The sequence below is a fragment of the Ictidomys tridecemlineatus genome, chromosome 8 (genome assembly GCF_052094955.1).
Source record: "Ictidomys tridecemlineatus isolate mIctTri1 chromosome 8, mIctTri1.hap1, whole genome shotgun sequence".
In the NCBI taxonomy this organism is placed as follows: Eukaryota; Metazoa; Chordata; class Mammalia; order Rodentia; family Sciuridae; genus Ictidomys; species Ictidomys tridecemlineatus.
Window position 1 is genome coordinate 2,650,293 of NC_135484.1, and position 14,928 is coordinate 2,665,220.

Sequence of the window (14,928 nt, forward strand, 5' to 3'; positions counted from 1 at the left end):
CTTCCTCTTGCTCACTGCCAGATTGTTCCATCTGGAGTTCTGGATTCCACCAGAGGCCTAGGGATGGGCACACGGGACAGCCTTGGAAGTCAGGCCCTTTGGGAAGGTATTCCAGCATCCTTTGAACACCCATCGAGGACTGTGCTCAGGGATAACACAGTCAGACCTCTGGGCTTGGGAATTATGACCGAAGAAAGGAGACAGACTCAGATGGACCTCAGCAGGGAGGTCATCTGAGGCAAGGTCCAGATGGGACCAGGGCAGAGTCCTAGGAGGGGGACCCCTAGGCTAAGTTTGGCAGCTGCAACTTCAAATCCCGTCTCTGCAAACACAGCAATAACGACCTGGCACTCACGGCCTCAGTGTCCTTGTCTGTGCAGGAGCCCCTGGGCGTGTGTGGAGGGAACGGGATGCACGTGTGCTGTGTCTGCCCATGGCAGAGAGCAGGCATGCTGGCATGTAGGCTACAGTGTGTGGCACAGAGCAGCCCCAAGCCTGAGGCCTGCCGGTGCTTCCCCCACATGACTGCTACCCAACAATGCCAGGCTGAGTGGCAGAGAATACCATACAGTGCGTTTGGCTGAGTTGGCACTTTCTAAGCACAAGGCCTGGCCAGGCTCCAGGGGAGAGTGAGAGGTAGCCCTGAGCCACTGTCTATGAGACTTGCTGAGGCTTTGTCCATGTCACTGCCTCCAGCAGGAGCTAGATGGCCTCAGGGCTACCTCCCTCCCTGCCATGGTGCCATTTCCAGTGATTGGCATCCTGTGGGAAGGCCCGTGACTTCACAGGCTGGACACCTTGGCTGCCCTGAATATCCCCCAGAAGGAGCCACCCTCCAGGGCAGGAGATGCACCTGGCCCTGCTGAGGGGGATTCTGAGCAGCGTTAGGAGGATCAGCAGAGAGAGAAGCCCCACATGCAGAAGGAGGAGCCACGCTTCCCCCCGGGATGGGAGCTGGCCAGCGTCCCAGGCCATGCCCCTCCCTTCCCATGACGGGGGAGGAAGTGGGCCCCTCCTGGGCCTTGCCATCCTGGAGTGTGCCTAGAGCCTTAGGGGGTTGCTTTCATTCTTTAATTAATAGACCTTGTTTTTGGAGCAGTTTTGCATTCATGGAAAAATTGAACAGAAAGTACAGCGAGGCCCCCCACCCAGATTCCCCTAATGTCAACGCCAGCTGGGCACATTGGTTGTAGCTGAGGAGCAGATATGGATGCACAGCGGTTCCAAGTCCAGGGCAGACATCAGGCTGTCCCTGGTGAGCAGCAAGGGTACAGGTGAATGCGTGGGCACCACCGCAGCCCTCCCTGTGTCCCACCTACCCCCCTCCCAGGGCCATAGGCTTTTGATATGAGCAAATAAGGAAAGCAGTCAGGTAGGAGGAAAGACAGGCTGTCAGCAGCCTCCAGCCAGGACCTGCGGGGCTAGGTTGGTGGAGGGGCACGAGGGCGGGCTCAGCACCCCCGAGCTCAGGCCTGCCTGACCTCCTCTTTCTTCCTGGCATTCTTCCCTGGTGAAGCCCCACCAGAGCCTTGCCAGTGCTCGGCAGCCACCTGCTGTGACTCTGGGGTGCTCCCCAGTCTGGAGCCCCCCTGAGGCTGCACTCCAGGACGTGGGAAGGGCGGCCACAGCTGTGGGTGCTGCCTGTCCTGTGGGTTGGGCATTCCTACACCTGCAGCAGAAAGTTCAGGCTCACCTGACCCCTTCTCTTCAACACCTCTCTTCCCACTGCCCCAGGGCCACCTCCAGTTCTGCACCCAGGCTGCATCCAGGTCCTTAGCCCTCAAAGCTGAATGAGGCCTCCCTGGGTGTGGGACAGGGGCTGGTGAGCTGGCAGTGTGGGGCAGGAGCTGGGGCTGGGGCAGCAGCGGACTCCTTTCCCAGGACGAGTGGTCAGGCCCACCCAGGCGCCCCTCGGCCTGCAGCGCTGGGAGCTGGGAGGCGACGTGCGGTCTTGGATCTTCTCTCACGCTGGTCTCTGCTTTGTCACGACAGGAGCTGGCATTGATGGAGTGGAGGAAATTAAACGCCATCCCTTCTTTGTTACTATAGACTGGAATGTAAGTTAAGTGCAGGGTCCTCAGTGGCATCCAAGTGACAAAAACTGGGGGGAGAGGGGGGTGGGGAGGGAGGATGGCAGCTTTGCCCAGACAAGAATCTGTGGGGACATGCAGCGAGTCGTGGGACCTCCTGAACAGCAGGTTCTCAGAGCACAGATGTGGCCTCCCTCCTGCCTGCTCAGCCCTGAAGTCCCTTGAACCCTGCCCTGCCTGTGGGACATGGCACAATCACCTGCCCCCACTCTGAGACTGGTTTCTGTCATGGCCGGGCTCTGTTGGGAAGTTTGGTGGTCAGATCTGACCACAAGCCTGCAGGAAGGCCTCACATCCAGGAACGGGCCTCTGTGTGTCCCAAGGAAGCCCTCCCTCCCTCCCTCTATGGCAACTGCCTTTAACCCTTTCTTCTAGCACAACACACGTGCTTTGGAGGTTTTCTTTTCCTGAACTAACAGATTAATCTCAAAGGATTTTTAATGGAGTATTTTTTAAAAGTCAAAATGCTCTTTATGTAGGACAGGGCTCATTAGCCACCACCCCCCTCTCTCCCTGTGTCCTCCTGGGTTTGGTGCCTCCAGGAATCACCCCCTGGTCTCACAGGGACCATGTTCCCACTGCGCCAGGGGCTTCAGCTCTGCACGGGAGCTCCGGCCCTCATTGCTGGCTCTGCTCCTCCACCCACCTGAGCCCCACTCAATGGGGCAAGTCTGGGGGTTTCTAAGGCCCAGTTCTCCCATTCCGACTACAGAACTCGTTGCCAACAGTCAGATTAGAGGGAAGTGTGACCTTTTGGGAGGTCCCTGGCTCTCCTCAGGTAAAACTCCCATTCAAAAAGCAACTAGAAATCAGGTTGCTTCCCCTCCCCAAAAGAGCGAACCGGATGCAGGCCATCCAAGAAGTAAGGCCACCGCCTCTTGGGAAGCCCCCACTTAGCGCCCTGGAAGTTCAGGCTCCTGAGGCACTCAGGCTGCTCAGTCAACCCCAGGTCATTTGAGCTGATGGTCCCTGAGTCGTGATGTGTTTTCTGGGGAGACTCCTGGACCTGGCACTGGCTCCTAGACAAGCCTCTCCTTGGCAGTGGACCTGCTCTCCCTTTGCAGGACAGTCCTTGAGGCTCAGGGCATGGATTGCCTCTCCTCATCCCCAGGGAGGGGACAGGGTTGGCTGCTCTCCCCAGGGGTCGTGGAGAGCTGTCTGGCCATGTGTGTTGGTGCCTGTGTCTCAGGCACTTTCTGGGCTGGGGCTGGAGCAGTGGATGCAGCACATGCTACCCCAGGGCTGATCAACAGGGGATGGACATGTCCCAGGGAGATGCTCTGTGGTGGAGAAGAAGGGAGCCTGCCATGAGGATGAGGACCTCAGGAGGTGGCCCCCCGTGCTCCCCGCTCCCCCACCTCCTCCGTCACCCGTCTCTGCACCTGCTGCCTGTCTTCCTGGACCCCTCTTCCCCTAGCTCTCTTCCTTCCCGCTCTCGCTTCAGGGCTGCCTTCCAGTCTGCCCTTCAGCATGGCCCTCCCAGCCGCCCTCCTGCAGCCCGGCCTTGTGCTCCTGGCCTCCCATGCCCACCCCTTCCAACACACCCAAGGTGCTCTGCTTTCTAGTGTGGTGATTTTCTGTCTCCTGCTCTAGAATTAAGCTGCGGGCAGTCAGAACTCTGACTGAGAGGGCCTGGCCCAGGGGAGGTGCTCCCAGCCTGCCTATCAAGTGAGCAAGTAGCCAGTGAACACTTGCGTTGGTGCATGCGCGCGCGCGCGCGCGCGCGTGTGTGTGTGTGTGTGTGAAGGGGAGGGGCGAGGCCCTCAGGAGCTCTCAGCCCAGGGCGGCTGTGGGGAAGACTGTCCCTTCCTCCTCTCCCTCCCTCCAAGACCACTCCTGAGAAGGGGCATTGTCTAGGGGTCAAGTGGGTGTAGAGGGAAGCTGCTTGGGTGGGAGGTCCTGAGGGCTGCAGCTGGGAGGAACGGGAGTTCCCAGCTGTGCCCCAGGGAGGCGCCCCACAGAGGACGTGGCCAGGAGGGTCTTTGGCAAGCACAGGTGCTCATCTCAGCCAAGAAGTGGGCAGTGTCTCAGGCTTGCAGACAGCAGAGGGCAGGCCTGCAGGCTGAAGTGGAGGCACATGTGAGAGGCTGGTTCTGCGGGCCCTGGGCAGAAGCCACCTTCCTTCCATAGCAACAGCGCCCAGGTGCCTCTGGTCTCCAAAGCTGGGGACATCTCTTTGGTGCAAGCAGGTCTTGAGATTCCTGCACCAGGAGGTGTTGTTTCTGTATAGTCTGAAAATTGTTTTCTCTCTTGGCATTTGGTTTTGTTTGTCTGGTTTCAAGAGCCCCTCCCCTCCCGGTTCTTTAGGACCAAGTATATTTGCTGTCATTTCTGTCCTTGCCAGAGGACACCCAGGCAGAGCCTGGAGGGAGGGACGGGAGGATCTCTTTCCCTCCAGAGCTCTGAATTAACATCCGTGAGGAGCTCTGAAACAGCACTCTCGCATCAGCTCTTGCATTTGAGAAGGTGTGTTTCGCACCTGCTCCTCCCTGGGGTGTCTCTGCACGGAGAGGCCGCGGTCCAGGAGCAGTGTGATCAGCAGTCATAAGAGAAGGGATGTCAGCCTGGAGGGGCGGGGAAAGAGAGAAGGCTGTGCCCAGCAAAGACCCCGGGTGTGGAGATGTGGCTGGAGTTTTCAAAAGAAGCTCCACCTCAGGCCCACGTGCTCTTGATATCTTGGTAGCTGTGCAGGCCTTGCTGTGATGTGACGGACAAGCCCTCCAGCTCTGCTGTCCTGTCCCTCCCTCACATAGTGGCCCCAGTCACACACCTGTGCTTTGGAAAGTTGACAGGAAAGAGTTTTACGTGTTCTTGACTGGGTGTGCCCCGAGGGGGTCAGCGGCTCAGCTAACTGATGGCCACAGAGCAGTCCCTGGCTGCTGGGCTTCTGCCTGGGGAATCTATCCAAGCACTCACCTCAGATCCAGCTGAGAAAACATGAGGGTATTCATTTCGCTCTCTGCAATCTTAAGTGGCCCAAAACTGCCACAAGATCTTTTTAAGCCAACACCTGTCAGCCACCAGCTGTCCCATGGACAACGACCTGGTGGAGCAGAATGTGGGTCACCAATTGGCCCGTGCTGCCTTTCCAGCTGCCTTTGGCACCCAGCACGCTAGCGCCTGCCCAGAAGGCTGCCTTCCAACCCTTAGCGGGGCTTGACTGGCTAAGTGAAGAGTCGCAGTTGACCACAGACTAGGAACTCTTGGAAGGCATGGTGGACTCTGGCAGATAAGAGCTGAGCTTATTTTCCCCTGGGGCTGAAGCAGTGCTGAGAACACAGGATTAGGAGCAACCCAAAAGAAGCTGCGTAAAAGGTGATCGGGCCACACAAACCCGCAGTGGCTCCTGCCCCAGTTCACAGAGCCCATGGACAGCAGCTCTTGGATGGGCAGAGAATGATGCTCCTGCTCCTCCAGACGTGTCTTTCCTCGGGGAGAAGGACCTCTGCTCATTAGCTTCTGTTCCCAGAACAGGGCCAGGGCCCTCAGGGCAGCTACTTAGCCTGTGTTTTTGCAATTACTTTTATCATTATTGTTATTAATTGATCATTAATTATTACTATAAGCGACTTGTGCTTGTGCTGCTCCGTTTACATTTCCAAACCCTTGCAAGCACATCATCAGCTTTACTCCATAAGCTAGGAGGGACTCCTGGGAAACGGGCCGGAGCAGGGAGCAGTGCCCCAGATGCTCGGTGAGTGGCAGCGTGTTACTTGGTGCCCTTGGCTGCTGTGTGCTCGGTAGGAGCTGGGTTGGGGGGTCCAGGCCACTGTGTCTTGCTGTCAGCAGTGTGCAAGAGAGGGCTCGGGCTGGGGGCTGCAGCACAAGGCCTCAGCCACACGTCTCCACATGGCTGCTGCCGCTGCCAGCAGAACAATGTTATGCATTTGTCCCTGGGTCAAGTACACTAGGAGGGCCACTCTTCCAGGGACCAACAAGGACTCCACGCAGTGAGTCATCCCCTGTGGTTCTATAGTCTGTAAATCCACTTTGCTTACAGCTGGGTAAACCTGGCAGCCCGGCCATGCCCTGCACACCACTGCCACATCAGCCCCACCGCGGAAGCCAGTAAGGCCCTGCTATTGTCCCTCCCTGAGGCCACCACTCTGCACCTCATCTGCTTGCATATTCGTGATGTGCCCTCTACCTTATTGGAGCATGTTAATGTTGAAATGCTAGAGCCAAAATTGTGCACAGAGCAGATGTCAGGGTCTGTGGCCCCAGTGAGATCCAGTTTCCTGCCCATTGGCCAGTTACCATTTCTATTTTACTCCCTCTGTCCTTTTCCCGCTTATCTGAGGGTCCTTTAGGTAGTGGATCTTAATGCACCTATTTAGTTTCCTCTCATATACTCACAGGATGCAGAATCCACCTCGACGCATGGCCAGATCTGTGTCCCCATGATGCCCTGGGACAGAGAAGAGTATTTAAATGGTGCCTGGAGAATTGGACCGTGACACCCATTTTCCTTCCCTAGGGTGGGCATGCGTTGTTCCAGATCCTGGGGCTGGGTCTGGGTCTGTGTGGCGAATGTAGGGGCCTCGTCAAGCTCAGGGTCTAGGGAATGCTGGAGCTGCTCCTCTGCAGGCCGGGCATGTGCCCAGCAGCTTGCATCAGGGGCAGAGGCAAGATCGCTGCTCTCCCTAAAACCTCAAGCCCTTCCCAGGTATGGAATCTGGGAAAGAAAGAGGACCAACACGTTAGCACCTTCCAGAATGTTTATGCAGCAACAGGAAGAAATGGAGCCACGTTATATTGCAGCAAGCTTCCAGGAAGCCACCGAAGGGCAGCGTGCCTTGCTCCACATAGCCCCTGGCCTTTGCAAGGCTTGCTGCCTGCAGAGACCCAGCTGAAACTGTGGCACCAACAGGGGATGAAGGGTGTGCTGGCCCCCAGTGGACACAATGTGTCCACAGACATGGTCAGCCCATGGATATGGCGGGGCTCTGCTGTACCAAGGATGCCCCAACCTTGGGCAAGTGCCCAGCTGCTCACACCTGCCTGTGGCTGGGCGGGTCAGGATCTCCACTGAACAGTGGTGCACAGCAGAGGTTTGGAGAGAGCAGGGGAGCGGGCTGTGCAGGCTGCCCTGTGGATACCAGCATGTTCACCTAGCCTGCAAGGTCTACAAGGCCACTGGTTCTGTGATCTGATCCACGCAGTGGGACTTGCTGGTGGCTTCCAGCACTGGGCTTTAAAGGGTGCAGAGGGAAGAGAAAGTTGTTGGCACGAGATAGGACAAAGCCAGGGACAAGCTTTGCCAAATGCCGTGGCACAGGGGCCTGGTGGAGGTGACCAGGCCAGCCAATTTACCCCTGAATGATGACCCCAACCCACAGGAGGCTCTGTACACCCCTTGCTGGGGTAGCAACCTGCTAATGATGGATCCTTTTTCCTCCTGGAAAAAGGAGGAAAAGTCTTGGACCCCCTTGTGTGAAGCCCCTGAGCCGCCATGGTCACAGGCTGCCTGGTGGGAGGTAGTGGCCTCAGGTGTGGTAGGTAAGGATTCTGGCCAGTCAGGCTGGCTGCACGAAGAACTATGCATTCTTGGGCAGCCCGAGTTCACTGGGCTTCCATTTCCTTGTGAAGTGGATGTTTTGTCCCCTGCTCCTGTCAAAGGAGGAGTGAGGGACACACAGCCACCTTTGCCCATGTCAGCGATCTCTGCAGGGAGGACAAGCTGGCTGAACAGTCACACTGTTGATGGACAGGCCACAGGGAATGTCATGGCAGAAGATGTGTCTCTGGAAGGGCCAGGAATTCCCAGCAAGGAGGGGGAACTTGACTTGGGATTGGCAGGGTTCTTGGCATATGTGATGGGAAAGAAATTCAGCGTGCACTGAAGCCAGGGGCCGAAGTTTACTTAGGGAGGTAGATTCAAGCTCAAGGGAATGTGGGAGCAATCTCAAGAGAGGTGCCTCTGGTCAAGCAGGGAGCACACGCTTAGGGAGTGGGCCCTCTCTAGAGGAGACAGCAGCCTGTTGGTGGGAAGTCGATTGGTGGCACAGGTGACAAAGGCCATGTGGCCTCACTGGGCCATGGATTTCAGAGTTCCTACAGAGCTGCAGGCAGGCTCTGAGGTAGCTCTGATGTCACCCATGCAGGCAGGGCACCTGTGTCATCTTATAGGGTTTACTGGGAGATGAAAATCCTGTGGCCAAAAAGAAGTTGGGAAACTGCTACCCCACATCCCGAGCCCCACAGCTCAGCCTTGGCCTTCTGTATATTTATTTTGATGAGTAGGCAGTTGTTCCATGTGTACCGTGCTGTGTGTGATCCTTGGGATAGGACGTGGGCTCGAGCGGGGCATGTGCAGAGCAGTCCCAGGTGCAGGCGAGGGCTCTCGGACGGCCTTTCCCACAGCCGCGGCCTTGCTTTCCTTGCAGAAGCTGTACCGGAAGGAGATCAAGCCACCCTTCAAACCAGCAGTGGGCAGGCCCGAGGACACCTTCCACTTCGACCCCGAGTTCACCACACGGACGCCCACAGGTGGGTGCCACGGCCGTTTTTCCAGGACAGAGAACCAAGAGCCAGGGGCTCCCGTGTCAAGGACCCTCCTGTCATCCTTTTCTGTCTCCTGGGCTTAGTGGTAAAGGTTTAAGTGACAGAACCAACGTTCTGCTCTTCCCCAGGAGCATGCTCTGACGATCATCAGGGCCTTCAGTAGACCCCGCTGCTGGCTCTGGGTTGCCGGCCAGTGACCACCCCCTCAGGCAGGAGGGACAGTGCAGCTCTCTCATCCTCTCGAGTCTTCTGTGGGAAGAGGGAGGCTGTCAGTTAAGTCTGGGTTTGTGAATGACATTTATTATTCATGTGAAAACAAGCCTGTTTAAAAAGTTGTGTCACTGCTACATCTTGGCATACCAAGGCATACATAAACCTAGTTTGGGGTTGTGTCTATTGGCTGCCTTTAGGAGTTGTCATTCTGGGAGGATGGCCGAGTGTGTGTGTGGTAGCTGTGGTGGCTGTCAGGACACCCCTGCCCATGTCTTCAACAGCAGCTGGTGACTGTCCATTCTGGAGGCTGGCTGTCAAGTTCCGGGAGCGCCTCTCTCCCTGGCTTGTGGAGGACCACCTCACAGTCTCCTCACGGCCTTTTCTCCGTGTGTAGAGACCGCTTCTGAGCTCTGGTGTCCCTTTCTCTTAAGGACACCAGTCCTCTTGGGTCAGGGTCCACCCTTGTGACATCGTTAACCTTATCTGCCCCAGAGAGGCCCTTCTCCAGATGCAGACCTGAGGGTTGGGGCTTCCGTGCCTGCATCTGGAGCTCCACGCGTGGCCCTGGCAGCTGTGGGCAGAAGCTCTGCAGAGCAGCTCCCAGCCCCTCTGCTAGGTGACCAGTGAGGCATAGGGGCTGATGAAGGGCTGCTGAGGTCACCATGCTGCCCCTGCCTAGGAACCCCACATTTCTGTGGTGTTTAAAAGGTAATCATGAAAAAGAGATGATCAACTGCAAGTAACAAGTAGATAAAGCTGCATGGAGCATCCACTTAGCTCCCTCCGAGTGCAGGCGGCTGGTGAAATCCTGGCCTGTCCACTGCCCAGGCTCGGAGCAGGTGTGACACAGGTGTGGAGGGAGAGGACACTGGGGCCTTCAGAGGGTCTTTTCTTGGGCCTGGGGCCGTAGACTCAGGGCATCACAACAGGGAGGCATGACCAGATTGCCCACTCTGCCTGATAACTCCACTGAGTCCCCAGGGCCACCCAAAGCTGTCATCAGTGACTGGCTGGAGAGACGGTGGCCCTTCATTTGGGGCTACAGTTCTTGCAGAATTTGATGAGGCTGCCAAGAAGGAGGAGCCTTCTGCATGCCGGGGTCAGCCCTTCTCATGGTGAAGAGTATTGCTGTTAGCTTCCAAGATGGGAAAGTTGGAGCAGGGTTTGGGGATTCCATCCTGCCTCTGCCCACACATCACTATTTTCTTCGCGTGGTTGACATGAAGGTGGAAGGACAGGCGTGTGTTTAGTCTGAGTGGGAGAAGACTTCTGTGGGTCTGTGCAGACTGCAGGGTCCTGCTCCGTAGGGTGGTGCTCAGAGGGGCGGTGCTGGGAAGGGCGGTGCTGCGTCCTGAGGCGCCTGTGGGTGGGAAAGACCACACTTGGGCCTCGGGGTCAGAAGATGCTGACCTGGTGGGCTCTTGATTACTCCCGCGTATGCCTTTTGCATTACTCCTGGAGAATTTAAACTCCAGCACAGATGGCCAGTGTGGCCACATAGCCTCTTAGCCCTTTATGCACTAAAGAATTCAATTTTATTTTCATATTGACCTAAGGAAAACATAATCAGACACAGTGCATTCCAGCACTATTCAGAATTGGCTTTTTATTCCGCACGATTTCTAATTCTCCATTCAGTTCTACTTAAAATTAATTTATCGTGCCACACCATTTGCCCTTGAGGTGGCAGTAATTGATGCTGAAGATTTTTAAGAGAAACATTAATGTCACTCTTGTTTCTGTAAAAGGGTGGGGTTTTCTAAGCAGGTAAGCTGAGTGCTCGCTGTGTGCAAGAGCTGCCGTGGTTTGGGAAAAGCTTTGGGTCCTACTCTGGACGCACCGGGGTGTTTCTCCCAGTAGCCTCCAGTTTGTTCTGCATCTCACGTCAGCTGCCCATGGTCATGTGCTGACTGGTGGGAGATGCCAGTCAAGGGCTGAAAACCATCAAATGTGCCACTGATCAGAAAACACTCCCCAGGGCTGTTTGAATCTATAATTTTTAATTTCTTTTATCTAACTTGTATGTTTGCTCTTTAAGTACTGTGCTGAGATTCAGCGTCTTTACATGATATAAAGCATCTGTCTGTCCACACCAATCAGTGTCAACTTTTTATGCTTTTTGTAAGGACTACCCCAAACTTCAGCAGACTGACTGCTCTTAGCCTTTGCTGCCTGTCCTGTACTGTGCAGAAAAGAAAAGTGGCCAACTTAGGGACAGCACTGTGCTTCATGCCACTGTATTAGAAGTGGTTGCTCACTTGATGCAGATTTCCCCTTCAGTGATGAAAGTGCACCTGCAAGATAACGTGGCTACACACACACACACACACACACACACACACATTCTCTCACTATAAAACAGACCCCTGATCTATGCCCAGCCCCTACCCTTGTGCAGCTCTGACAAATTCCCGTTGACTGGCATCTCCCACCAGTCTGCACGTGACCTTGGGCAGCTGACATGAGATAGGGAACAAACCAGACTGACCTTAGTTCAGAGAAGCCTGAGGCTACTGTGAGAGAAACCCCCAGCGCATCCAGAGTAGGACCAAAGGAGGCTCAGGTTCTTGAAGCTAATGCTAATGTGCCTCTGAGGTTCGAAGGTCACTTACCCTATGGTGCATCCATTTGTCAAGCCACTTTTTTCTGGTAGAGATTTAGTGCAGCACAAGGGAACTAGGGTGACGTTGAAAAGAAGCAGACCTCAAAGTCAGAATTCTATGACTTTCAAAGAAAGACAAAACCCACAGCACACTGACGGGATAGGAGCCCATCGCTCTGAAGGCCCCCTGCCCTTGGGAGGCAGCTGGTCTACAGGGGGAGTCGCTGTCTGCCCTCTGCACAGGGCACAGAGCCTCAGACCTGAAAACTCAAAAGCCATGCCACGTCTTTAGGCGAGCTCCCCTAGTCTAGCACCCGGGGAGCTCATTTCCAAAAAGTCAGCCCTGGTCGCTTAATTTGGGAGTCACATGAGCCTCCATCTATCTGGGGCAACTCTGAAGAGGTAGGAGTCCAGAGCTAAGACCTGGTCTGGCTCCCTCTGGTCCACATCGCTGAGACTGTCCACTTGTTTTTCTTAATGATGGATATGGAGTGAGGCCAGCCTCAGCAGCCATGCTTTGGAACAAATCCTGCAGAGCTGGGAAAAAGCAGACACAGGAAAGAGCCCTCTCACACTCCTGCTTTGCAGAGGCCAGAGTAACTTTGTCCAGGTGTCCTTGAAGGGCCATGACACCCAACCCACAGGAACAGAGCGCTGGGACTACGACAGGTGCTGGTTCTGTGGCTGCATCCCTGCGGGGTCACCTGTGGCCTGGCCGCCCTGTCCCCGACAGTCCTACCTGGGGTTGTTGGCAGTGTTGTCTCAGCCCGCGGTGGGCAGAGGGGAGGGTCACGGTGCATACTTAGTTGAGGAGGTGCATCAGCTGTGACCTTGGCGTTTTATTCTAGACATGGTTGTTGTCATTTGAAAGTCAGACCTTGGCCCTTCCCAGACTGAAGTAGCTCCCTGGACTCCAGGCTTTTCAGACCTCTGTGCACAGATGACACACGTACATGTACACTGTCCCTTCTTCCCAAGCTCACTGCTCTCGCGAACCTGAACTCTGCTGTTGTTCACCCACAGACTCTCCTGGTGTGCCCCCAAGTGCCAACGCTCACCATCTGTTTAGAGGATTCAGTTTTGTGGCCTCCAGCCTGGGTCCGGAGCCCTCCCAGCAGGACCTCCACAAGGCTCCAGTTCACCCGATTGTGCAGGTAGCTCCATCCTCCCTGGGGGGTCAGGCATGGAGGACACTCAGCTGATGCCTGGCTCTGGCAACCCCTGCAGACTCAGCCAGCCTGGGGTGCTGGAGGACCTTGGTTACCTTGGATGCTGAGTGCTCGTGGGAGGTGGTGTTGGGCACCTCGTCTTCCCCCACTTTCCGTTGTTACTGAGCGTGGCCATGATGATCCCCATGGAGACCAAGCTGTTGCTTTTGTTTCTGTCTCACATCTTCCAGAAGAATGCCACAGTGGGTGTATGCCAGGGGGGCCTAGGTCAGGTTTGGGCACCTTCACCCTGCGGAGCCCAGAAAGCAGTGTGATCTGCCAGCTCAAGCAGGAAATGGGCCTTTCCCACTCCTGTCTTTCTGTGGGCGGGGCAGCTTTGACCAGCTGTCCTTGCAAGGACGTCACCTGCCCCACAGGGACAGAGTGGTACCATGTCTCTGAGAGGTCGGTGAAAGAGGACATTTTTATAAAGAATTTTCCAAAATATAACCATAGCTCAGAATTCTGAAAAAGAATTAGAATTAACCTTACTTAGGAATTTGTCTATTCAGGGAAGTGGATGGCTGAATCCCACAGTATTCTCTTCTGCCCTTATGGAGAGCAGTGGTGTATGTGAGGTGGACACTGGATGTGACCATGTTGGGGCTGTATGTCTTGGATGAGAGTGTGCTGGTGGGGTTGCCTATGAGGTCAGAAGCAGGCGCCCTGAGGCCCGGACATCAGATTCCAGCTGTCACTCTGGACAGGCGATGGAGCCATGTGCCGTATCTATAAGCATATCTTCCTTTTTGCTTCTGGATGCCCATTATCTCAGATCTTAAAGAGAAATGTCTGGTCAGTGGGCACAGAATAATCTGATGTCCATGTGTTCAGTGTGGCCAAGACACCGGGGAAGTTGGGATTTCGATCCAGAACCTTCACTACGTAGTTCTCATCTGGGCAGAGGACTCCTTTTTCTCCTGGGCCTCTTCCCTCCGGTTCTCCACCTGCACCCGTAGCTCTGGGTGCAGGAGGCTGCACGTGCCTTTGCACAGGGGTGCTCATGGCCCTCCCTTCTTGGCCTCTGCAGCAGTTACACGGGAACAACATCCACTTCACCGATGGCTACGAGATCAAGGAGGACATTGGGGTGGGCTCCTACTCCGTGTGCAAGCGGTGTGTGCATAAAGCCACCGACGCAGAGTACGCTGTGAAGGTAAGGCAAGCGCAGGGAAGAGCCTCCGGGGGCGGGGCGAGACCTGGTGGGACCTCAGGAGCCTGGACAGTGTTCCTTGCTTGCAGTTCTAAGCTCCAACGTGCTGGAGTCCCAGTCACTTTGATATGGAGTCAGCCATTAAAAACTTGTTTTGCAGATCATATTTTCAGTTATATGCAACATATAGTTGGGAAGAAAGGAAAGAGGGAAAGAGAGAGGAAGTGAGAAGGAAGGAAAGTGCAACCACCAAAACAATCCAAGAGACAAGGGAGACAGACAACATATGCACAACCTGTAAGCCGAGAGCTAGTGGGTTCACTCCAGACTGTCAAGAGAGCACACAGTAGCAATTGCATGGCCTGTAATCCAACAGGCACCTCTCCACGGTGACAAGAAGTCCCTGTAATTGTTGCTAGATTCAGTATTTGATTTTAGAATCCAAAATGCAGTTTTCTGGTTGGTAAAATGTGGATTAAAGCTAAAGCTTCCTGCTAAAATCAGAACCACTATTTGCAACAAGTGATTATAATTGTCTCTGTGAGATCTCAAGACTCATTAAAGCCCACCATTTCCCCTCAAGGCTCTTGAGGAACAAGGTCAAGCCTTTGCCACCATGACCAGCACCATCCTGGCTCCTTACCACTCTGTCACTCCTGATACTGCCCAACTCTACAAAGGGCATCTGGGTGAGACAGCCTACGGGTACAGCAGGATTGGGATGGGAGTGACTTTGCCCACCCCAGTCCTGCCCTCACTCTGGACAGCCCTGACCGCCCCTCTTGCCCACAGCTCCACTGCTGTCTTGTGAAAGCCGAGGTTTGGAGGCACTTGCTCAGGGTAGCATGCCTGTTCCCTGGGGACACCTGCTCCTTGCTTCCTAGACTGTGAAAATGCTCAGCCCAGGAGAAGGACACCAGCCAGGACATCTCAGGAACTGTGTCTCCTTGGCAAATGGATCTTTGATTTCCCACATAAATAGGAGACTTTGACCATGAGCAGCAGTTCATTACCTTGTGAGTCCAGCTGGTGGGCCTTGAGCACGTGGAGGAGAGTTGCAGGGAGGAGTGTGTCATGATTGAAGTCCTGGGAAGCACCCTATGGCAGGAGAAAGAGCGCCCAGCCCTGGAGATCCTGCCACAGCACAGGCACTGGGCC

At 55.2% G+C, this 14,928-nt stretch overlaps 1 protein-coding gene across 6 annotated transcripts in view; it reads left to right on the top strand.

Annotated features, from left to right (window-relative positions):
- The window catches only part of Rps6ka2 (ribosomal protein S6 kinase A2), a 290,124-nt gene that overhangs the window by 253,016 nt on the left and 22,180 nt on the right, over positions 1-14,928 (top strand). For all 6 annotated transcript variants that reach the window (XM_040283560.2, XM_040283561.2, XM_040283564.2 and 3 more), the window contains 4 exons: positions 1,993-2,057; positions 8,477-8,579; positions 12,433-12,563; positions 13,648-13,773. In XM_040283560.2, the coding sequence (XP_040139494.1) occupies positions 1,993-2,057; positions 8,477-8,579; positions 12,433-12,563; positions 13,648-13,773 (425 nt within the window). The remainder of the gene's footprint in view (positions 1-1,992; positions 2,058-8,476; positions 8,580-12,432; positions 12,564-13,647; positions 13,774-14,928) is intronic.